The 24,912-nt window shown below is 45.6% G+C and overlaps 1 protein-coding gene across 1 annotated transcript in view; it reads right to left on the minus strand.

Moving 5' to 3' along the window:
- The window catches only part of CCDC85C (coiled-coil domain containing 85C), a 110,664-nt gene that overhangs the window by 9,078 nt on the left and 76,674 nt on the right, over positions 1–24,912 (minus strand). The window contains exons 3-4 of the mRNA XM_054275510.1: positions 16,056–16,160; positions 1,569–1,664 (exon numbers count right to left, since the gene is read on the minus strand). Coding sequence (XP_054131485.1) covers positions 1,569–1,664; positions 16,056–16,160 — 201 coding nt within the window. The remainder of the gene's footprint in view (positions 1–1,568; positions 1,665–16,055; positions 16,161–24,912) is intronic.

Here is a 24,912-nt window from a genome sequence, read left to right on the forward strand (position 1 = left end):
TATATATCTCTACACACAGAGGAGAAATGTCACCCACAAGCACATTGCAGCACAGTACAGGATGGAGCTTTCTCATAGCACAGAGCCACTCACAACAAGCAAAGAAGAAACTTGTTGGAAAACACAGGACAAATATATGGCAGCAAGTGAACTGCCACTTGTGTGGTCAGCTCCTTTGGGAACAAGCAAAAACTGTGCTAAAGGTATTTCTTAATCCTTGGCCATGCTGGATATCCTCCTCTTAAGGAGTTATACAATCAATCAATAGGAGTTATACAATTTGGATGTATAAAGTCTCAAGAAAGCTGAAAAATCAAGATTTTCAATTTGAAGTATCATTTATAATTTAAATTCTAATTAGATCCAAATGAAATCAAACTTGTCTTGCCTTTAATAGCTGCTTGAGAAATAGTGGCATTAATTCAAATCCTCCTGGGATCTGGCAACTGCCCAGTGGAACCAATATCCTTGCCAGCCACACTACTACTGCTTCTCCTGACATTTGTTGGTTTTACCATCACCACCACCATCACAATAGCTGTCCTGGAGCCAAGAGACCCTGGACAGGCATGATATACTAAGATAGAAACACTAAAAAGTATAAAATTTAGGAATTTGTGGATCACAACTACAAGCAAATCTGTGTCATTTATTTATGTGTCAGATGTGGAAAGGTACAAAGCAAAGAGCTTTTTAAGCATCTGTTTCCAGGTCTAAGATAATCCAAGCTGGTGATGCCACTGCTGGACCTTTTTTCCAGCTAGGACCATAGGGATCTGAGCTCCAGAGCAGCCATCCAGGAATCCTCCTTTGAGTTGATGTAATCTCTTTAACTCTGTACAAAATTCTTCAGCTTCAGCAAATCCAAATCTATAAATCACTATATTTCCACCAAAGACTAATTTAGTGAAGGGACTTCCCAGCCATCCCTATTGCACCTTGTAAAGGATTTGTGCTTTAGAAAGAAGCACAGAAGTATCTTGCTTAACTAGTTAAACATGTAGCACTGGGGAATTACACTTTTTCTGCTAATGGATGGTCACTAGAACCTGAAAGCTGCTGTGAAATCACAAGTTTCCTCCTTTAACTCACCTACCAGTCTCCCATGGTCCCATTGTCAATGGTCCTGACTTAATCCCTACTGATGATGCACATCCTACACTGTTTGTTGTATATTTTCATAAAATAAAATCTTTCTCCTTTGAAGACTGCTGCAGGATTTTCAATAACAAAATATATGAGGAAATGCAGGTTTTGTGTCCCTTTTTAAAACAGCATTTTGGTCACCACTGTCACCCCAGCGCCCCAGTTTACACAGGGCTGATGAACACAAAGGGCAACCAACACCTTCAGCATCAGCAGCTTTTACTGGAGGCTTCCAACCCCCCAAAAATAGCTGTGCATAATCTTGCTTAGCTCTGCAACTATTTTAAGAAGCAATGCTTATTCATCACGATACAGGTGCTGGTTACCAACATCCTGCCTGTGTATCAACTCCTGTGCTCAGCTGTTCCCACAAGCAGGGGCAATGCCCAGCTCTGACACCCCAGTGCCCCACACAGCCTTACCTTCATAGCATGCACCACAGCCTCTGGCTTCTGCCCCACAGGGACATACCCCGCTGCAGGGGAAGGTGCAAGGTCGGATGTCATGCGAGCTGGTCCCTGTGGAAACCAGATAAGATATGTGTTAACTCCCCTTTGGGGGATTTAAGTAAGGATAAATAAAAGATTCAGAAAATTTGACCACTAGCTTGTCTCAAATTTAATCCCCTCAGCCACCTTCAGAGACAAAAGACATCACTACCCCTTCCTCACAAGTCACTTGATTTGACACCATTTAAGCACCAGCACTCAGCCTAGATGTGTTCAGGCAGGAGATCACCCTGGTTTAAATCTAAATTGATTCAAGAAACATTTTTTGTTCATTTAGGATAGCTTTCCACCAGGACAAGATCAAACAGTACTCATCCTTCTAAACATGGGAGCAATGCAAACAAGAAGATTTTCCAGCATCAAACAGTCATTTCTAAGAAGCTGTGCTCATGAAAGAAACAGTTGGCATAACTTCATTGCTTCTCTGGCAGTGCTTCCACATTGACATCAAGTACCCATCTTCAGCTACAGAGAAAATTGTGAAAGCAACCTTAAAACAAGCAGATGTCCAAACCTAATGTTGGCTGGGTTTGTTTCCAAAATGCTGGCCAGTCCTCCTGCATGAAGGATTCCAGTGGGAACGATGCCGAAATTACATTTTACAAAAGATTTCTACTGTCCAACCAGCCTTGTAAGCATTTTTCATAGGGCTTTCCTTTTTCTACAGGCATCCAGCTTGAATTATGAGAGACACAATATCTTTATTCAGTGAGATGCACCCTGCCTGTCCTAATATTTTCACATTGCTTTGTAACTCCAGGAGAAATCAACAATGAAATCATTGACCAAACTTGTATTTAGCCTTCACATCCTTTAGGAAACACAAAGAATTATTATACTTGGGGGCCTCTGAAAGCAAATTGGGATGGCAGAGCAGCATGTAGCACCATCACAGGAATGCTTTCACACACAACACACGAGGCACTCCATTCACCTCTTCCCTGGTTTAAAAACACAGCATTTTTATGCTTTGTCTCATCATTTTGCCTTCCATGCCAAGGCCAGCAAGTTAGCTGTGCCAGAAGAATCACAGAATAATAGAAGCACAGAATGGTTTGGGTTGGAAGGGACCCTAAAGATCCTCTAGTTCCAAGCCCCTGCCATGGGCAGGGAACCTTCCACTGAATGAGGCTGCCTAAAGTCCCACCCAGCCTGGCCTTGGACACTTCCAGGGATGGAGCATCCACAGCTTCTCTGGGCAACCTGTGCCAGGGCCTCACCACTTTTACAGCAAAGGAGAACCAATGGAGGGGCACTCTCTCAGCTCTCATTCTTCCAAATGGTTTAAGTTGTAGGAGCCTTTTTACTCCTAAAAGCATTTGTGGCATGTTAAAAAGGAAAAGTTGGGCTAATCCATTAGGCTACAGACAAAAAGCACAGAGCCTTTCAAGCCCTGGCCACAGATCTGTGCCTAACCCATGCCATGACCAACAGCCATTCACTCAAAATAGCAACCTTCATGAACTGAGTTGCAGGTGATACACAAAGTTCCTTTGCAGAGGGGTGGCATCTCAGAAAAGGAAGGTTAGACTTACTAACCCCACAGAAATTCTCCAAGGTTATTTAACAGCCTGAAAAAGCAGAGGCACACACAGGATGGGCACGGTTCTGGACCTGGGGGCGGAGTGTTACAGCTTGGCCACCTGGGGACACAGCCTCAGCCACCCCATCCATAACATCAGACAGAAAAGCCAGAGGCTGAGGGGAGCACGAGGGACTGCATCCAGCCAGTCTACAGCTGCAAAATGGGGCACAAATTTCTCACAGGGCTGGTAAATGCAACAGAGTCCTCCCAGAATCAGCTTCCCACAGAGGTCAGAGACACCAATGCACTCGTAACTACTCTGGCTTCATCATGAAAGATGCCTTCTTTCCATAAATGAGCAGCTCCATGACAAAAGAAAGAAGAATATTCAGGAGTTTTTGGATCTTGTTGTGATATGGATCTTCTCCCATGGCCCCCTTCAGAACTGGCACAGGAAATGCCAAACAAAGGTCTAACATCTAATATCTCTTTGGAGTTGGGAGTAATATAACAAAGTTAAAAGGAATTCTGCTGGATATTGCTGCTGACAGCATTTTAAATACAGTTTCCTGGCCAAACTAGAGTAGATCACGAGGTCTCCCATATGAAAGACAGCAGCAGCTTCTCCTCACATAACTGAAGGCACTAATGAGCTACAAAGCACTTCCATGATCACAATCACTCTCAAAATTATTACAGAATACAAATGAAACAAAAATGATTAGAGAGAAATGCTTTTTCTAAAGAGCTTGATCATACTTAACCAATCACCATACTGACAAGATAAAAGCATTCTTGCAAACACAGTGATACACTGGATATATTATATCTCAGAAAGCATTCACAGGGTCACCTTCCTTCTCAGACAAAGGCACTCAACTGAGTGGCCCCTGAACACAGGTAAAGAAGAAGGGAAAAATAACTTTAAAGAATGAGAAATGCAGCAAAAGAGGTAGACCCAAAATTTGCAGTCAAAGTCAAAGCGACAGACTGCTTCACTTCTAAAATAGGCATGATCCTTGATCCTTAGCTTGGAAATCAAAAGCCCCAGCCAGCAGAAAGAGATCTCCAAATTGCTGAGTGCCATCATCAGCAATGGTGAGTGAACCATGGCCATGCCACTGAGCCATTGCCCCAGGCCACAGGGACCTCCTCACCATGCCAGGCTGGGGCTACAAATGGTCAAACACACCTGTGAAGAAAGTGGGGGAGCAAGCAAGGATCTCACCAGCATCCCCAGTCTTTGGGGGTGCAATATTTGGCAGCAATGCAATCTCTGCAGCTTTGGGATGCACCCAGTAAAATACACACATGGCTAAGGGTGGCTCCACGTTCATCACTGCAGGCAGTGCTCCTTGTGCAGCTGCACCTCCAGGGAAGGCTCTTCCCAGACACACAAAGTGTCAGCATTTTTAAAGGGGCTGGTGCTTCACTGCCACTGATTTCATGTGGTTCACAAAAAAAGAAAAAAAAGCTTCAGCCAAACTCCTATCAGCTTCCTGCACAGAGGCACACATAAAGGAGGCCAGAACTGCAGTCAGCAAGGAAAGAAGTGACAACATATCCAGCAGGATGCATGGCCAGCCTTTGGAGGATGGAGGAGAGGAAAACGGGCAGAGTTCACCAACAGTGTTAGCTGAAGAGGAGGAAATGGAAGGAATTGGAGAAAAGGTCAAGGTTGCTATATTGGAAAACTGCCAACAGTGGGAGAAGGGAGGGAATGGGAAGGAAGAGGAGGATGTGTATTTTACCCAGCAGGAAATCCATTGAGGTGAAATGCAGAGGAGAGGGAACCAGAGATTTGAGACAGGAGGTTGGAAGTAGGGCAGGCAAAATCTCAAGAAGTCAGTGTTAAAGTAGTAAGTAAAACTGCACAGATGGAGGAGATTCCTCATGCCTAGAACAGATGCATTTGGAAACTGTAGGCAAGAATCCCCACAGCTGCACCCCAGCACTCCAACTCAGCTAATCTGAGGACCCCCACCACTGCAGAAACCCATGCCCTTCCTGTTCCCTACAGCTGACATTTCCACAGACACAGGAACACCACTGACTCAGCACCCTGGCAGACAATAATAGCAAGGTTAATCTGGTTACATCCTAAGAAGCAGAAATTGTCCATATAGGCAAAAAGCAACATGGAGTGTTCTGAGGCAAGTGTCACTCTCAGTTTCCTCTCCCCGTCTGCTTTTGTCGAGCGTGCAGTCTCTGTATTAGATGCACATATGGCTTTTCCACTTGCCAGGTTTTTATAGTGTTTGGTAGTTCAGAGGTGGTTTACTCTCCACCCTCAGACACGTGGCTGAGGCATTATGTAATTATATAAATGAATGGTGCTACAAGACTGCTCAGAAGTCACCAAAAATGCCATTACAATTTATAATAGAGATGTTGAGAATCAGCATACCACTTCCAGCTGCATCCACAGCCAGTCACCCCAGCAGAGGAAGAGCTGCCCAGCAGTGAGATTACCTAATTAGGGCAACGCCTAATTAAGGAGAGGGCTATAGGTTATGTCTCTGAGTGCCCAGACGCTTGCAGGAAGCACCTTTCCTCCTCATGCACAGGGTTTATCAACCACTGCACCTCTGAGACCCAAAGACAGTTTTCCTTAAGAAGCAAAAGTCCCAGGGAACCAGAGGCTGTGGAGCTGTGTGTGACCCATCCCAAGCCTCCTCAGACACTTGGTGCTTTTGCTTCTCTCCAAACCACTGTGGCTGCTCAGACCACTCTAGATTGCTGTGGCATGGATCTCTGATGAGCTCAGCCCTGTCTCTGCTGCCAGGATGGCTCTGGGACTGCAGTGTCCTCAGAGGGTCCTGATGAGACTCTCAGCATCCCTCAAGGGAGGACAGTGCCAAGTACCCCCATATCCAGGGCCTTTTCCACAGGGAAAACCACAAGAGCTATTCCTCTGCTGCCTCTGTGCAGACAGCAGTACTGAAGCACCACTGAACACATTTCCCTAACAGCCCTCACTTGTTCTTCCATTTCAAGCACAAATATTTGCTGGTATCAATGATGGGACCAATGCACTTCTCAGAGCTTACTGCTCCCATGTGGCATCAGTCCCCTCCCCACATCACGCACACCAAATCCACAAATCTACCAGAGAAGCTCAATTCCATCTGAGACCCTCCCAGAAACCTCTCCCTGGAGTTGGCAGGGCTTGTCTCCAAGGCTCTATGGAGACTCACAGTCCAGCTGTACAACTGACTAAGAAGAGAGAGAAACTCTGCAGTCCCTCATGCCAGAGCACCCTTGAAGCAACATGCTACACACAGGGGATAAGTTCCCCAATTCTCTATTGCTAGAATGACACTGACACCCTCCAAACCAAAGCAAAACAAAGTAGCCCCATTCACTGCCCCAGACAAAAATCATCAGCAAAGCAATAGTGCCAATGTGAGAGAGAAAATCCCCAGACCACAAACAGTGCCAATGATCCTTTTCAAACTTTTTCAAAATTTTTCTGACACCAGAAAAATGAAAGCAGAGGCCTCAACTTGCAGCTGCTGGCCAACATCTGCTGCAGTGTGTCACGCCACAATGTCATTACCAGGGTGTAAGACCAAGTCTCCTAATGAGTCCTTGCTGGCTCTGTGTGGCTGCATGGGATGTGCTCCAGCACAGATGCTGACAAGCACTGCCATACTCCAATTCCTGTGTACCAATACTCCATTCCTGTGCACTTGGAGCACCAAAATTAGTAAGACTCTCTGCAATAGGGCACGCTGAGAAATCCCAATAATGACACACCTCCACAGAGGTAAAGTAAGGCTTAAAACATGAACATCTCCTTATAACAGGGGAAATGCTTTGGAACCCAGAAGAAAAGAGCCTAACTGGGCATGACAGATGTCTGCTTTTTTAGAGGTTCTGGATCAGAAATTTAAAAAAAAAAAAAAAAGAACAAAGAAATTGTGATAAACAATTTCTCCTTGATTCCTCCAGGGATCTGAAAAGACATGAGACCTTGGGCCTGCCATCAGTTTTCAATCTCTTTTTGCTCAATTATATTCTGTCTTTTAATGACACCCTTTCCTACCTCACTGCCAAGAGAGCTATTCCTGATCTGCAGAAAGACTGCAAAAGACTAAGTTTCAAAACCCAAAAGAGAGCATCATGCTGGTTTTACTTCAGCCAGCAGGCACAACCTAGGCACTGGGGATGCCTCAGACCAATATGGAACATATGAGCAAATATTAATGCTTCTCAACCTCACATCTTCCCCTTGTCTTCTATTAATTTTTGTCTCCTATTTCAAAAAACAGGCATTTAGAATTCAAACCCGATTATATAAGCCACATTTTTCTAATGGCATACCTCAGACAGCATTACAGCTAAATGGAGTCATATCAGACACCGTGAAGTTTTTATCGCCGAGACAGAACACAGAAAATTACATTACACCAAGCACTGTCAGACAGCTCACCATAAAATTCCCAGGCATGTCTATTTATCTCACAGTGGTTTTGTTTGCAACCTGCTTAGCCAGATTTGAATTGTACTTGGACCCTTCCTTAGCACCTGTCACCATCCAGGTGTTTTAAATAAATAAAAAATAAATGAAGGTGTCAATGCTACTCTGCAAATTAGGAAGTGTTAAGAGACGAGCAGGAGGCAGTAACATGCAGTAACAGTTCATGGGAAGTGGGTGGCAGGGCCAGGACCATGGAAAGGTGCCATGGCTGGCACCCCAGGCCTGCTGTGCTGACAGAACAGGGGGCCCAGCACATTTTTGTTGTGAATGGCACATGTGGCTACAGGTTAAAGGGAGTGCCTGGAGCAGCTCCAGCCAGGCAGTGCTGGGGCAGATGAGGGAAAATCAGCATCCAAACCAAGGACTGAGAGCACAAGGGCACCCTGGCATGGGAGAAGGGAAGGCAGGGAATGCAGCAAACCCCTGAAGCACGGTGTCCCCATCACGAGAGTGCACAGGCAGCACCAAGGGCAGCACTGGGCTCACATGGACTGATGGTCCATTCAGAGTGAGAAATCTCCCTTCACACAAAGATGAGGGGCATTCCTGGGTGATCACACACAAAAAATTCTCCTGCTACCACCAGCCTGAGAAATCCCCTCATCATTCAGCATCCCCGGCCACATCTCCCTTCCCGTGCTCCCTGCCCTGCAGCTGCAGAGGGGTTAATGGCTGAAACAAAGCACGGGCTGGCTGGAGCAGGACACAACTCCAGGCTGACATTCCACCCTCCCTTCCTGCAAAATCCCTTCCCTCCCTGCCCCATCTTCTCATGCCCACGGCAGCTCTGCCACTGCCACCACGTGTGGTGCTCCTGAGGGATCCCAGCTCCTCCCAGGGCCCTGGTGGCACTCCAGGGCTACAACATTTCCTGGAGGTACAAAGAAGCGACCAGTGCCAGCTCCTCTGCAGACCACACCTTTTTGCCACCCTACTGCAGATGATGCCAGACCTCTGATATCTGAGCATGAGACACCCTGACCGGAGCCAGGGAGCATCCCTGTGTGTCCTGTCTGCCTGGCAGATGATCCAGAGCACTGATGGTGCTTGGCTGTGGTTATTCCATGCCTATTGTACAGAAATCCTGCCAGCACCCAGCTCAAACCCAACCTCCAGCTCCTTCTGGGACACTTAAATGGCTGCACAGTCCCAAAAACAGGGTGGGCTGCCCTGCAGCTGCAAGCACCTGACAGCCTGGCACCAGGAGGATTCCTAGACAGACCCAGCTCTCCAGCACAACACAGGTCCCTGACAGGCAGAGTTCAGAGCCATCAGTCCCCTGTATTAGCATCTTCCTTATCAAATCAAGGGACTTTATTGCAGATGATAATCTCCTCTGGCATTACTTAATTTGCTGCCTTTAATCACAGAGAGCAGCTGGTCATGTAAACATTCAAATCCATGAATTAACTGCTGGGTCCACACGGGAGCCAGACAGAGCCCGTCTGTGTGTCCTCCTGCACCTTCATGGTGCCCCCAGCAGGCACGGATGTCTGCTTAAGTAATAACAAGGACTTACATGGCACTTTCTGATTATTAAATAAGCAATTTAACTCCTTCATTGCTTTCTCAGCAAACACCACAGAAGAACGGCTCCTCTCCCTGGCAGGCTGGCTGCACGGGCTGTGCTGGGGCACCCAAGGGAAGGGAAGATTTCAGAGACTGCCCCGAACAGAAAAACAAAGTCAGGACATTGTTTGCAATGGATGTCATTACAAACAGGAAGGGTGTCTTTTCTCAGCCCTGAGCTGATGGAAGCTCCAGACTCGGGAGGCTCCTTGGAGCACGCAGAGCCGGTGAGTCACACACAGCTCCTCCGGCTGGGGCGAGGGCAGCGCTCGCTCTGTGGGCAGCAGCGGGGATGGGGCATGCTGGTAAAATCACAAAATCAGCCCCGACAGCTCCAGCTGCCCCCTCGGACTGTGAAACCCCCTCCAACAGCTGTGCAGAGCAGCTGCAGCCCGTGGTTACCTGACAGGAGCGAACAGAACCCGGACAGAGCCAGCCCAGCCGAGTGCACCAACCCTGACTGACTCACAGGGGCACTGTCAGCGTGAGCAACCCCAGAGGCGCTTCTGATAAAGGGACACCAAGCACATTTGTTAGCAGAAGGAAACGGTGGGCATTAAGACTTCCATGATTTTGAAGCAAACCTGATTAGGGGACGATGCAGGTGAAAGCCTCTGAATGGTGGAGGATGTGCACAGGAGGGTACACATCTGTGCACATCTGCATGGCCCATTTGAGCCTGGCACCCTTCCAGACCTGTGGCAGAGCAAGGGTCCCTTGTGCCCCTGCCTCTCCCCTGAGCCACTGCCAGCCCCACACAAGGGTACATCAAAAATGAGCATGAGAACCCACAGCAGATCCTCAAAGCAGATACTTGCTTCCTGTGGTTACCTGTAAGGGTGGATTATGGACATGGCCTCTCAATGCCTCTTTTGCTCATCAAAACCCCCAACTCTGCCACTGCCCAACTTTGTGCTTGTCAGCTGCCATGGGGGAAAAAGCCACCCACTGCTCAGAGCCTCTGCAACAGCAGCAGATGAAGGGCACCTGCTTTCAAAAATTGATTGGTTTGTTCTCAGTTTCACCATAGCACTCCCTGTGCTATAAATCCTGACAAACCTTTCATTTTCCTCCACAGATACTGTTGTTGCAGCGGCAAATCAGGCACCTTGAATTCCTCTTTTTGCCTGCTCAGTAACATCCTGGTGGTAGCAGTGAAGCCAGTGGGAAGGAGCTGCCTTCTTGTCATGCTTCTCTCAATCATTGCTTCCCCCTGCCTAAAAAGGCACCATGGCCATCACTGACGTGGGAAGGTGAGAAATCAGCCTGGAGTCATCCTCTGACACACACCAGCTGAGCTCAGCTCACCTGACAGTGACAGGGGATGGGTGCAGGGATGGGAGAAGGCAGGGGACCATCAGGGAACTGCACAGGAGGGGCTTCTGAAGCAACAGAAGGGGCTGGAGGCATTTTGAGAGGCCACAATGAGATGCTGAAGATGTAAATGCAGTTCTGGAGATGCCAGAGGCACTGGGCAGCCACAGATCCCCCTGCCCAGGGTTCATGTAGCACTGTGAGGGCTGGGGGTCCCTTGCTGGCAGTGGAGGGGTTGCTGTGCTCTGCTGAGACACCTTGGGGCCCTGTGCAGGGGCAATCAATGCTCCAAAGGTTCCCCTGACTCTCCTGGGTGCATCTTCAGGACACCACAATGAGAACAGTGTGGTGATCTTTAGCGATTTCAAGCTTGATTTGAAAAGTCAAGTTGACTTTAAGAAGCTGATCCAGCTCTTCTCCCTGAAAGGAATAGATTTATTCCCATGCAGGCTGAGAAGGGACTACAAGATTTGCCCTGTGAGACCCCAGACCAGGCCTGGGCCCCAGTTACATCTCCTTGCCTACACCAGGTTGTTCATGAGCTTTTTCCTTCCTCTGCAGGGAGCTGAGGGAGAGATAGACCTTTACCTTCTCACTTTTCTGCCTTAGCCCATGTACTGAGCAGGATTTTCCACTGTCTTTCCAGCCTAAAGGGAGAGCCAGGACTGCCATTGGGGTTCGGGTTTAGCTGCTATGTTCCCTCACATCACCTCTCCCACCACTGCTCTCACAGGCTCAGCAGACAGCCAGAGCTTCAGCCAAGGACTCATCATCCCTTCCCACTCCATCTAATGGCTTCTCTTTACACCTACAGACCACAAACATTTGGGCTTGTTGTTGTAATAGCAAGTGTGCCATCTGGCAAAACAAAATCCACTTCCCCCAAGCATCTCTGCAAGGCAGAGGTACAGAATGTGTCTCCTTGTGGCAATCAAGGGAAGGGGCTGGTGCTGCCAGAGGTGTCTCCCAGGCTTTGCATCCTTCAGGAAGTGGGCACTGGAGAAAAATACAGTCAGAAACAGTGTCAGGAAGCCAGACACTCAGCCCTCTAAGCTGAGTGCTCTCCACTACATAACCACACTACAATGAATTTTCCTATGGACCTGGTTGGGTTTGGAACAGATTTAGAAGGGAAAAAGAAATTGTGTCTCTCCAGAATGGTCTGTAGTCTACACAGACTCCTGAGAGAAGCAGCTTTGAACACTCTAGCAGAAATCTCACTTTTACCTGGAGATGCATATTGTTGTCCTCAGGGGCCTGTATAAAAGCTGGGTATTTGTTGTCATTATAGTGCAAGAGTTCTACTGTCATTACACCGCAAGGGTTCCATATTGCTAGAGCTTTGTACCTCCTTGATGTTTCTTGTAGGCAGCTCCTCCAGGCACTGACTCTTCCTGGTCCTCACAGCAGCCAACTGACTCCAGTTGCCCTCAGCCAATCAATCCACTCTTGTATAACACTCTTCTTATTGGCTACAGCTGTGGCCTGTTAACACCAGGCCTGCCCCTAACCCTTAATAACTAACCCAGCTGCAACTCTTTAGGGGGTAAGACTACATTCTATACTACCTTATATTCTATCCCCCTACAGGTATTGGCATCATCAGCATTGTCTTCTCAAAAAGGCAGAGCTTGTCTGAGCTCTCACAGAGTGTATCTGCAGGTACTTTCCCCAGGGATTCCCGGTTCCAGACCCAGGATGGGCTCCAGCCACAGCACCAGCAGACACATCCTTCTGCACCCACATGGGGAACCACAAGGAGCTCCTGCTCCCCACCAAGGGAACACTACAAACTTGGTACAAAAACTGAAGGAAGGGGAAGGTGAGGATTGTTCTAACCTAACATGTCACTCACATCCACACACCTACAAACACACACTCACATGTTCACCAAAAGGTGGCCAGGGTCCCTGTGTGTGCCACAGAAAACAAGGGACACTCACCCACCAGCAAGCCCTAATTACAGCCTTAGCATCCCTCCTCATTGACAGCAAAGAAATGGGCTCTGAGACACATTTTTCACATGCCTTAGGAGTCAGTGGTGATTACAGGCTCACCTTTATCTCAGCATCTTGCTTACCCTCCAAAAACCCTAGGAAAGCTGCTGCCTGTTGCCTCCTTTCCATCACTTTGGTCATCTTATCTATTCCTTCCTCTTGGAACCACAGGAAGAAAAATTGTGGTGTGACACTGCTCCTGTTATCAGGGAACCAGCCCTCTGCTGGTGAGCCATCTGTGCTGTGGCCTTATCACAGCCCAGACCTCCCAGTCCTGACACAAACCACACATCCTGGGGTGTTTACCCAATTCTTTGCTGCCAGTCACGTCTGTGGCCTTCAGCAGGGCCAAAGCATCCCCTCCTCTAGAATTCCTGCTGCTGCTTTCACACACACTTTCCCACCCACACTCCATGCACACCATCCTCAGTATTTCCATTGAGTTACTCCCACCAAAGGCAGGATTCCCATTATAAATCACATGAACAGATTTTAAGTGCAAGCCAGCCAGGCTAGCTCTGACAGCTAGCAACAAGCTGGTTCATGTTTAATGGTGTTCTTTGCCAGTGCGGATAAATGGTTCCCCCAGGCAGCTGGTTTCTGAGCCTCTCAAGGTGATGGTACCACCACAGGAGCATCAGCAGCCCTCAGGTCACCTTCTCATGCCTGGGCACTGAGATGGGCCTGTGGGCAGCAGGCAGGTACATGAAAGTCTGCAGGGAACATGTGTCCACATGGCAGCCACGGAGAGGCCAAAGAGAGAAGTGCAAGCTCTGGGCTATACCTCAGCCCCCCAGCTGTGCTGCAGGGGTCTGGGATGTCCCCCTGGGTGTGGGGGCAGTGAGCAAGCAGCCCTGTGGGGTTTAGCTGCCAGCTGCAGTGAAACCATGACACCCAGGTGCCAGGTGGGCCACAGAGTCCCTCACAGGTACCTCAAAGATAGCTCTCAAAGACAGCTCTGATGCCTGGGGCAGCAGCTCACAGGAGACTGAGCAGCTCTGGAGGCTCTGGCAATGGGAAAAATGGAGCCAGCCTATCCAGCCTCATCCCAGAGAAATGGCAGATCCCATTAGGAGCTTGTTGCTGCCTCCTCTCATGAGTCCAAGCCAGAGGAAATCACCCTCACCTCCCATAGGACACAGTACTCTGGTACTCCATGAAATGGCACTAGGTAGCAGTTCCTAGAGCTGGAAAGATTGACTCTCTGCTATCAGTGCAAGCTAACATATATATCACACCTTCCCCTGCAAAGGACAGGGTCTTGTAGGCCAGACTAACAAGGACTGCTGTTCCTGGATATTTGGTAACACTGCAGACTACAGACAAAATCTGTAATTATCTGTGTGTGTGAAGCCCAATGCACAGAGCACAACTGTGAGAGTCTTCTGCTTCTGCATCCTGAGTGTGCACTGGTGTCCCTGATCCAGGACACACCAGGAACACCCAGCTGTGTCCTACACTGGGGTATGGCAGAGCCTGGAGAGCTGGAGTGATGCCTGCTTGTTACCTGTGTGACAGTGACAGGGATGAGCTGGGAACTTCCCAAAGAGTTACACGGGCAGTGCTGATGATGGAACCCTGAATGGATGGGGCAGCTTTGAAGCTGACACCAACTGTCCATCACTCACCCACAGGAAGCTTGTGCAGGCACAAAGAAGAATGATTTCTCACAAACTCATGCCTGCTGTCTGTTAAAAAAAGCCACAGAGGAACCCAGGTACATCTAAATATCTACTTGTTTAAAAAACCCACAGAGAAACTCAGATATATTTAAATATCCACTTCTGGTCATGCTCAAGGCATTCAAAGACATTTTCATGAATCTGTGGTCATTGTCCTCGTCACAAAAACAGTGTATCACATCAAGCCACAAACCAAAGCTATTTTGTTAGAAATAAATAAATAAACAAACGGCTACATAAACATCTCAGACAAGGTGGATTTGGATCCAAAGCTGTTTTTGTTTTTCTCTATTGACTTCCCACAAAGAAGGCAGAACACAGCTAGGGTGGCAGATGAAAGTGAATGCCACAGAGCACCCAGGACTCTCCATAAATGCCAGGTGCCATCTCTTCCTTGAGGAAGGAGAGAAAACAGGGACAAGTGGCCAGGAAGGGCTCCAGCAGGCAGGACCATCTGCCACCAGCCCTCACAGAGCCCCAGTGAGCTGCAGGGGCCAATGCTCAAGCAGAAAACTCTCCTGCCAGCTCCCATCCCAGCACAGCCCCTCTGCAGAGAGCTGCTGGATCTATCCCAGCCTGACTGACAAGATCAATGTAAAATCATGAGTAGTAAATGTAAAATCCTTGGGGCAATCAGCACAGGCTGACTGAGCATCACCAACCTGGAACAAAGCTGGGAATCAAAAGCCTGAGCACCAGGGAAGCAAAGCAAAATCTCCAAAATTGTAAGGCTGGCACAGCCAGACAAACATCTCCAGGTTCAAGTCTCTCTGCACTCCCTATAAAATGTCCTGTCTTTACACATGGGGCACAAAGTTACAGAAGTGAATATTCACCTGGACAGCTTTATCCCTCTTTTTTTAGCTTGAAGCATCTCTATCCATCCTGCCAGTTAGCAGGGATAGGAAGAGGATATGCTTCCATACTTGAGTTTTATTTATGCCAACTTTGTTAAATTATCATTGTGCCCTTCTTTACAACTGTAAGAGATACACTAAATCTACAGAATCACTTTTTCCCAGTCAAGCAGCCAACACATGACTGGCCCTACAGGAGCTGCAGCCCTGCTGTCCAGGGTCCCAGACATGGAGCAGGGAGGCTCTCCAGCTGTGCTGCCATCAGGATTTTGCTCACATTCCTCACACTCACAACCCACTCCCACCAGGACTCTCTGACTGTTTCTACACTCTTCCTCTAATCTGGAAAACAGCATCACCACACAAACCTAGAGGCCCAAGCATGAGGGAAACATCTGGAAGGCAAACAGCTGGCAAGGCTCCTCAGCCATGCCCTGGCACAGCAGCACAGATTCCATCCTATGCAGGAGGCTTTAGTCAAAGCTCTTCTGTGGTTTGGGAAGCAATGCAGGCAAATCTTAGGAAACCCAAACCTCATTTGTGATACAGAAAAACCTAAGAACTTACTCACTAAACAACTCTGTCCATGCACTGCCAGACACCTGGCAAGCTTCACCCGAAACCAGCTTTTTTACAGCAGGCACAGGGCATTTACCAAGAAGCTGCAGGTGTAACAAGCATCACCCCAGCTTTAAAAGATTCACAACAGTGACTGTCAGTTGACTGAAAACCCACGTTGGGAAGCTGATGAACTAAATTCAGGCAAAGATTAATGTTCCAGGGGCTCCAAATCCTCCCAAGGTTTTTGTTGCATGTTTGCAACTCCAGGTTTAGGGTGAGCAATCCCTTGTGAGAGCTCCCCTGTAATTGGATGTATCCCAGCCTGGCTGACAAGATAAACAAAAATCATGAGTAGCAGCACTCCTTGGGGCAACCAGCAGCTGCAGGGGGGGAAACCCAAAATGTCTCTTACGTTCTGCAGGGCGTCCTGGTACTGTGGCAGTGAGGAGAGCTGGGACTCAGAGTGGTACGGGGACAATCCTTTCCTCAGGGTCCGCAGGTCCCCCGTGCTGGACTGCTGTAAAGACAACAGAAAACAGGAAATGTTAATGGGAGGAAAGAAAGCTGGGCCCCTCCTGATGTCCTGGCTTTTGCCATGACCACATCTGTCCCCTCTTTACTTCCCCCTGCACCAACAGTGACAGTGAACACTGGAATAAAGTGCTTTTTCCATTCTAGTCCTAGAGAAAACACCTGCAAGCAGCTGGAGGTGAACTGGTCAAGGTCTGCTACATTAAGTGATACAGCAGGAAGGCATTTTTGTTAAGTTCCTACATGGTCAATAATAAACATTTGTTTAGAAGCACATAAAAAATATTTTTAAGACTTCAGATTAAATCAAAATCAGCAAAAAAAAATCCACAAACCCCAAACAAACCAAGCAACCAAAAAACTCACCCAAAAAATCCACACCAGAAGACATTTTCTAGATTAAGGCTTTTTAAACAGTGTTATTATCATTCACTTAAGCTTGCAACATGTGTGTTGACAGGAAGAGTTTCTTATTTGGTTACATATTTGCTTGAACCCACAGGTCTTAAACATAGTCAAACAAATGAAGGTGGTTAATATGACCCTAAAAAACAAATAAATGCAACCAATAGTCTGCACTCACATGGGAAGGAGCACTGGGTGTTAGGAGGACTGAACAATCACCCTGGGACAAAGTTTCTGCCTTGTGTTTTTAACTCTCTGTGATCTTGAAATGTGAAGAATGAGAAGTGTTTCTCATTTATAAAAGTGCACCCAGAAAAAGCCAATACACAAGCAGCCAAAATCAAAGGTCTGTGAGAAGATTCTATCTTTATCACCAATAAACATCTCATTAATTTTTCCTATTTTTAGGAGTATCAAGCAGTGCACTGTCCTCTATACTGAAGTTTAAAAATCATGACCTTTCAGATTTTTATGCTCTATTAAGACTTTCAACTGCCATTTGCTACAGAAGTTATGTTTTCTACTTCAAAAGAACCAAAGAAAAATCATTGGAGCAATAAAATTTAACAAGTAATCTCATAAATCATATCAATTTTATGTAAAAACCCCACAGTAACCCAAAGGCCTGAACATAACAGGGACTTTGGAGACTGTTGTCATGCACAGATCTCTGGAAACATCAGAAGTTCATTTCCATTTCCTGCTCAAAGAGAAGAATTAATGCACTCTGAGTGGATACATTATTTTCTGTCAGTGTCATATATATTTTCTTGTAGCTACATGGCCTGTTTTAGCTGATATTCAACTTTGGTTTTATTTCAAAATGCTGTTTTCTTAGCTTAAAACTTCTACAGTGACCCAGTGCTTTCACAACCATTCTGGAGGCCTCACCCTATCAACTTTCCTTTTATAAGCTGTGAAGAGAAGGGCAGTTCTCAAGAAAGCCATAATGAGAAATGGATGCTAGTCCTGTGTGACCCAATCTGCTGGGAGCTGCAGTGTCTCACATGGAGTCAAGTGGTACAGAATGAGTTCAGCATATCAGATATCTGGGATTCCCCTGAATTTATGAAGAGAGAAGATGTGGCCTGTATTTCTTTCACATTTCACAACAGAGAGTCAGAGAGAGAGAGATCTGAAGGAGTAACTCCTTCTGAAGCTGAAAAGTGACTGCTGCAAAACTGAGTTTCCACTATTCCTGGGAGGTATATGATTTCAAAGAAAGGTTAGCAGGTCACAATTGAAGATGATAAGAAGACTCTTGGTTTACTGGCAGTGTCCCAGGCATGTGATGTCTCTTGGTGGTTATCCTGACAGGATTTCTCCTTGGCTGGTCGTGCTCCCACATCCCTGCTGTGTGCAACCCCTTCTCCCCTCCTGTGTGTGTGGGGACACAGCAACCTCCTGGAGAGCTCCTGGCACTGCTCTGGGCTGCCAGTCAGGAGCTCAGGCACTCTGCCCTGACATCTGGGACAATGGCGCACATGTGTGACCAAGGGAAAAGCAGAACAAAACAGCAGAGCAAAATGTGGCGTTGTATCTTCGTGCTGGAGACCCCAGGGGTTGCAGATCCCCTCAGATCTCTGCTCCAGAGGAGTGTGTGGCCTCAGCAGTTTACAGGCCATGGGTTACTCAGACTTTTGCAAACCACACTGAGACCTGCAGGATGCCACACCATGGTGGGGCACCAGAAATGTGTAAACAGGCCTGAGAAAGAGAGATTTGCTGGACATTTGCATCCCAGAAACTTGCTGCCTTGCCCCCAAGTCTGAATGGGTTGGTCTACATTGGATTCCCCACATGTTTCATCACATTACAGCTTATCCTCACAGAAAGTCAAAATGGTTTACCCAGCTAAGGAAGGGAGACAACCAAACCAAGTCCAGAGAGCACCCAGTATCACACTGCTGTCACTAAAACCACACTAGTTTAAATTGATTTAATTAACTGCCCTATGCTCCTGCCTGGAGAAAAAGTCTGCCTTAATTTCAATTTGGTTTAAATTGGTTGAAATTGTGTTGGTAAATACACAGATACAGTCAAAACTCTGCTCTAACAAGTGTTTATAATGGATTAGTTCTATTGCTTTTTTTAAAGCAAATCCCATTTAAGATTTCACTAGCGTGTGACAAAACTATTGTTAGGTTGTTTCAGTGGCAGCTGATTACGAATCTGACCTAATGCATTCAATTTGATGGAAAGATTCCCACTGAGTTCAATGAACATCAAAACAAGCTCTTAATTAAAGAACAGAAAGGAAAAAGAGGAAAAAAAATAGGACAAGAAAAAGAAAAGACATCTAAGCAATAAAAACGCTGAGCAGAGATCTCTCCAGAAGAGGATCAAGGTGTTTGGAGCAGAGTGGGTTTGCTAGTGCAAAAAGAGTCTTCACCTGCCATTATTTATAAGACATCCCTGTCAGAGATGGGCAGAGTAAACTTTTTCCTCCCACTGTCTGTCATAAAGCCTCTTCCATGAGCCCTGCACTCAGTGCAATTTTCCTTCTATATTTTCTAGAAGTTATTTGGGAATGTATCTCACTTTATTGCTTGTGGTTTTTTACAACAGGCTACCAATCACAGCTCTGCACAATTTATCTTCCCTGCACTAAAGGGAAATTTTTCACCATAGAAAGAAAACTGCTTTTTCTCCTTTTTAAAATTAAAATGGTGCAGTGACACATATTCAACAGACCTCCCTAAACATTTGCACATTCCTTGGGCTTTGCTATCAGTGTTAGAGCTAACCAGGGAAAGAAAGTGAATCCCTCATTAAAAAGCAATATGACTAATGATGCATCAGAACGAGTAGCCATTACTCCACTTAAACCTAAATTAAAAATCCTGGTATTTGCATTGTCAATTCACTCACAAAATGAAATCTCTTATTACCTTACCCAATTTTCATTACTGAAATGTAAGTGGATCCCAAATTGCTTTTGTAGTCAGAAAGACATTTTAAAAGTAGAATCTCTGATCATCTCTGTTCATCATCATTGCTGGAGATTATCTCAACTGAAGGGCAACATATCTATAATAAATTATCCTTCAGGTAAAATCACTTCACATTTCTGGAGTTTCAAGAAATCTATCAGCAGAATCATTTTCACCTGAACTAAAACTCCGTGGGAGCATGCAGTCCCAGCTGAACTTTTATTGGCAATGTTTTCTGAGCTGAGGAACAGACAGAAGGAGGGACACAGCAAAGGAGACCAAGGGAGAGCTCAGGAGACTCACACCCCCAGCAAACACCAACAACTGGCCACTGACTGCTCCAAGAGTGGCTCTTGCTGTCTTGCTGTCAATATTTTTCAAACCCTAGTTTCATCCATAGTTCAAAGAAGAAAAAAAAAAATAAGAAAAAGAAAAAGCAAGCATGTCCTGACTTTCACAGTGGTACAAAAGTGCAAGACCTGCACTCGGTCCAACTCAGCACTTTCTGATGAGCACAGGGACAAGCCTGCAGAGCCAGCACCTTCACCTGGCAGCACAAACCTGTGCCCCACACTGCCAGCACTGACGCCCCACTGCCATCATTTCAACACAATCACTCCTCAGCACTCACAAAAAATGACAAAACATTTATGGATAAATTTTTCAACTGGGCAGGACTTCACAGTGACCCAGAAGATGCCACTGGACCAAAGCCCAAGACTTTGCCAGCCTGTTATGAAACAAATGGACACTCCCTCCCACCAGGGAAGGGAGTTTGGTCAATTCCTACCAGTGAGAAAAGAGTAGGGCAACCAAACCAAGTTTTTTAGTAAAAATAGACTGCAAAACCAACTTTTTTTCTGTGTAGAAAACAAGCAATTTGATGGGTGGAAAGGGATATTTTCCATAACAAATAATGTACTATTTTAAATGCTTGAGATAGAAATTAAAGTCTTGGGGCTTACCAAAGACTAAAATTACATTAAAAAAAAAGGCAAAACAAAACAATGAAAAAACAGCAAACACTTGTTCCTATCAAAGCTTTCCATCCTGCTAGCAAAGAGAAGAAATGGTGGCCTCTGACTTTTTGACCTGCTGTGCTGAGTGATTCAATTGAAAAATAACACAAATAACACAAGAAGATGGATGGTGTTTGTGGTATTTTAAGGTCAAAGTGCTACAAAGAAACATTTATTTTCCTCTTCGTTTCTGTCCAGTAAAGTCAGATCAGTGCTGTGGCTATGTTGGACCGACTAAAGAAGATAAAGTGTTGAAAACTTAGAGACAAGTCAGACAAATTATCTTTTCTGCTACCCTTCAGTGTTACTTCTGCTAGAAGGCAGAATAAAGAAGACAAATATTTAATTCTGAAATACTTTGATGCAACAAAATGAACTGTTCTTAACATAAATTAAATACAGAAAGACGGAAATTTACTTGACAGAAAGTTCTCAGTATTTATGAGAGATTAGCAAAAAATTATTTCAATTAGAATTATGTTCTGAAGTGACCGTGGAAAATTAAAAAGCAGCACTGTCAGCTCCCAGTAATTCATGAATTAGCATTCAAAACAGGGTTGTTACATAAGTAGCCTTTAACTGAAAACACTTTTTTCTCCTTTCACATAAAATCTAACAGATGAAGGCTGAAGACAGATTTTAAGAAGTATTTAATCATAAACGATCAGTTTGACCCTGTGCCCTGTGGAAATATTAAAGCCTTCACAAAGGGTCACAGCTTCCCTTCTCCCCATGGGCTGTGGGGTCATTGGGGAGCAATCTGGGTGTCTGAACATTGGCATCCAGTGCCTGAGCACCCCTGGAGCCTTGGCAGAAGTGATAAAGAGCTGCTGGAAGCAAAGAGCATCCTCCAGCTGCAGGCAGGGGCAAGGAGGGACAGCCTGCAGGCACCTGAGCACCACAGCTCTCCCCACCCCTTTGTAACTCATTTCTAACCTCCTGCACCGTGAAAACTGTCTCTCCTGGTTCACAAGTCATTGTTAAAAACACACAACAAAGCACCAAATTGAAGGCCCTGAGCCCCTTTTCATTTACCTCTGGGGAGTATAAAGGGATGGCAAAATGTGAGCAGAACACAGAGAATCAAGCATACATGAGTCACTGGCAGCAGACTTCCCAAAGGACTGTCATTTCCAAGGGTTTATAATAATCAGCCTCATTTTCCCACAATGCAGACCCACTTGCACTAAGCTCAGGAGACAGAGGATTACACACCGCACCACTTAAATGTATTAATATTGTATCTGCTTCCAACACAACTTTAGAAGAAATTATGTAACAGCATGAAATGCAAATAGATGGAAAGGAATACTGCAAGGAACTCAGTATTGACAAGAGAACATACCCTTATTGACACTAGCTCAGAAGATTTTCTTTGGACAAATCATTATGCCACACCATCACCCAGCCCTGTGACAGACAAGCAATTTCCATTTTTCAGTGGCTACCTCCCCTTTCACAAAGCACAGGATTTCCTTCAGCCATCATTTAAACATCAGAGTGAACTTGGTCCTCAGCTATAGGGCAAGGGCATCACACCCTGACCATGTAAGCCCATAAGGATCTTGGTTTATGATTTGGGTAACTCTCTATATGGGGAAAAAAAGGCCAATATTTAAAAAAAATTGCTCTTACTTCAGATTTTAGTTTCATCCATAAATCTTGGATGTTAGATGGAAAACTCTGTTGAGACCTTGGCTTTTGATTATATACGTTTGTGAAGAGGAAAAAAAATGCAGAAGGTTTTATTTCAGTGTCAGGCTGCCTTCATCTTCATGGGCTCTTGCACTGCCCATTACCTGGATTACTTGTCTGTCACTGTAATATAAATTCTTAACCTACCAGCAACAACACTCTAAACCATAATTGTTCCAGTAATTGAAACTGCCTCAATTTTGACACTCAACAACCCATTGTTTGCAACTGAGTAATTAAATGGAAGATTTAGCTCAAGACCTTTTTCTGTTATTTCCTGTAGCAATTTAGCTGAAAGTGCACACTTCTCTTCACATAGGCAAATGGCATTGATTTGAACTTGGCCAAAACACAGATATCACTAACCAATGTCTCTTGCACAAGTACAAGGCAGAAATAAAAATAAATTAGTGGCATATTTAATACATTCAGATGATTAAAAAATGGAAATCACCAACATTAGCAAGTGAAAGAATGAGCAATCAGAGCCCTAAACAATCAGCAGCAGCACTAAAAGCAGCCCCCCAGTTCCAAAAAGCTGCTTGTGGATGCATTAGCTCTCTCTGCCTTACTGAAATTTCCTGGGAAGCTGTTGCACTCAGCCAGCTAGAAGGGAACAGAAGAACATTATAGATGTGGAAACCTAACCCAAATAAAGTTATTTTATTATCATGAAAAAAACCCCTATCTTTCCCACAGGTGGCCAAAGGTCTTATATGCAGGTGTTACTTGAGTTACTTGGCAAGATAACATCATTATCTAAACTCCAACCCCTTTCCCTATATTCATGAATGAAGCCTTGCAGAACCCACCTGCAAAAGCACTAATACCTGACTATCCAGATTCAGAGCATGGTGATTCCCCCCAAACAGTTGGTAAAGCTCGACCACCTTACTCTTCTTCTCAGCTACCACACTTGAGCATACCTGCAGAGGGCAAAGGCACTATCAGAGCACACAGCCCTGTTGTTGTGGTGTTGTGAGGGTCCCCAGGATGGGGTGAGAGATGAGAATCTGGCTCCAAGTTCTTAGAAGGCTGATTTATTATTTTATGATATGGTATTATATTATATTATATTATGAAATTATATACTAAAACTATACTAAACTATAGAGAAAAGAGCCATCAGAAGGCTAGACAAGAATGAATAATAAAAACCCATGACTGACCAGAGAGTCCGACATAGCTGGACTGGGACTGGTCCCTATTAAAAAACAATTCACATGGAACCAATCAAAGATGCACCTGTTGGTGAGCAAACTCCAGGCCACATTCCAAGCAATCAGATAATTATTGTTTACATTTCTTTTCTGAGCTTTTCTCAGCTTCTCAGGAGAAGAATCCTGGGAAAGAGATTTTTCAGAGAACATCATGGTGACTCCCTGTAACAATGAGCTGGCCCAAGGCAGCCCCAGCTATCACAGTACATCAGTGATATTTTACTGAGCTAAAGCAAAGCAGAAACACATCTCAAATAACACACAGGTGGTGCAAAGCACCTGCCTTGCCCAGCTCCCACAGGGGTATCAGGGCAATGGGCCCCGCTCCTCAGCACCAGGAGGCATTGGCCCTCTCAGGCAGCCTCGTGCCCCAGAGAGCATCCCCTGCCACACACCCCTGCACAAACATTTCCCCCTTATCTCATTAGTCCATGTTTTAGTGTCTCACGCACCAGGAATCTGAGGGATGGGCAATTTCACTGTGTGAAGCTAGCAAATAATTGAATTAAGGTTCAGTAATTGCAGTTATCACTACAAGACATATTCAGGCAAAAATAAGCTCAGCATAGCACATATCTGACTTTAAGTATATGTGAAGAGTCCCATTAGCTTCAGCAGCATTTATCAGGTAAGCTGGAAATCACACACATGAGAGTGCAATAAAAAAATCAACAGTTTTGATTTTGAAAGAACTCTGCAAATAGGGAAAAAAATTAAAGGATGAAATTAAAACTATTTAACATCTTCCATGTCATGCAATAATATGAGCTTTCTGTAACAGGAGAGATTAAATTCCTTCACACTGGTTCATATCCCTGTTGTACATGTAACACATCTGGGGATCACTTGAACTGGTGACAAAGGTTTTAGGGGATAAGGGTCTGTCAAACACCCACTCTCCTGATTCCCTCTTCAGTATTCAGCCAGGAGGTCACAAGCACAGCCTCAGCCAGCTCCATCAGTAAATCCATTTTTAGCAGTCCATGTAGAAATGGAAATGCACTTGGGCATTGTGCCATGGCTGGATCTTGGCCATTCACAAATGTAACACAGGGGTGAGGATCCCCACTTGTGCCTAGGCTCTGACTTCCCCCTCACATCATGATGTGTGTTCACAAAACCAGAGGGGCAACCAGATTTCACCTGGCTGCACTGGTGACAGCTGGAATTCTCTGTTGTTGGGGCAGCTAACAACTTTGGGAAAGGCAGGAGACAGTCAGTAAGAGGCTTAGCAGATTCTACCGTGTAAAATCACTCTTGGAAAAAGAGTTTTATTAGCATCTCAGTGGGGTACAGGAAATAAACGCAGTGCAGGTTTCAAACATCTCCATTCTCTGTAGCAACTGAGGTAGGGAACTAAAGTACACTGCTAATATTCAAGAATGTCTGCATTTTTGTCCTCTTGTTTGAGATCTGCAGAGAAAGATCAAGCCCATAACTCACAGGAGACTCAGATAATCAGTTCA

Source organism: Melozone crissalis, unplaced genomic scaffold (assembly GCF_028551555.1).
Source record: "Melozone crissalis strain CALT ecotype California unplaced genomic scaffold, PUWL_Pcris_2 ptg000018l_1, whole genome shotgun sequence".
NCBI lineage: Eukaryota > Metazoa > Chordata > Aves > Passeriformes > Passerellidae > Melozone > Melozone crissalis.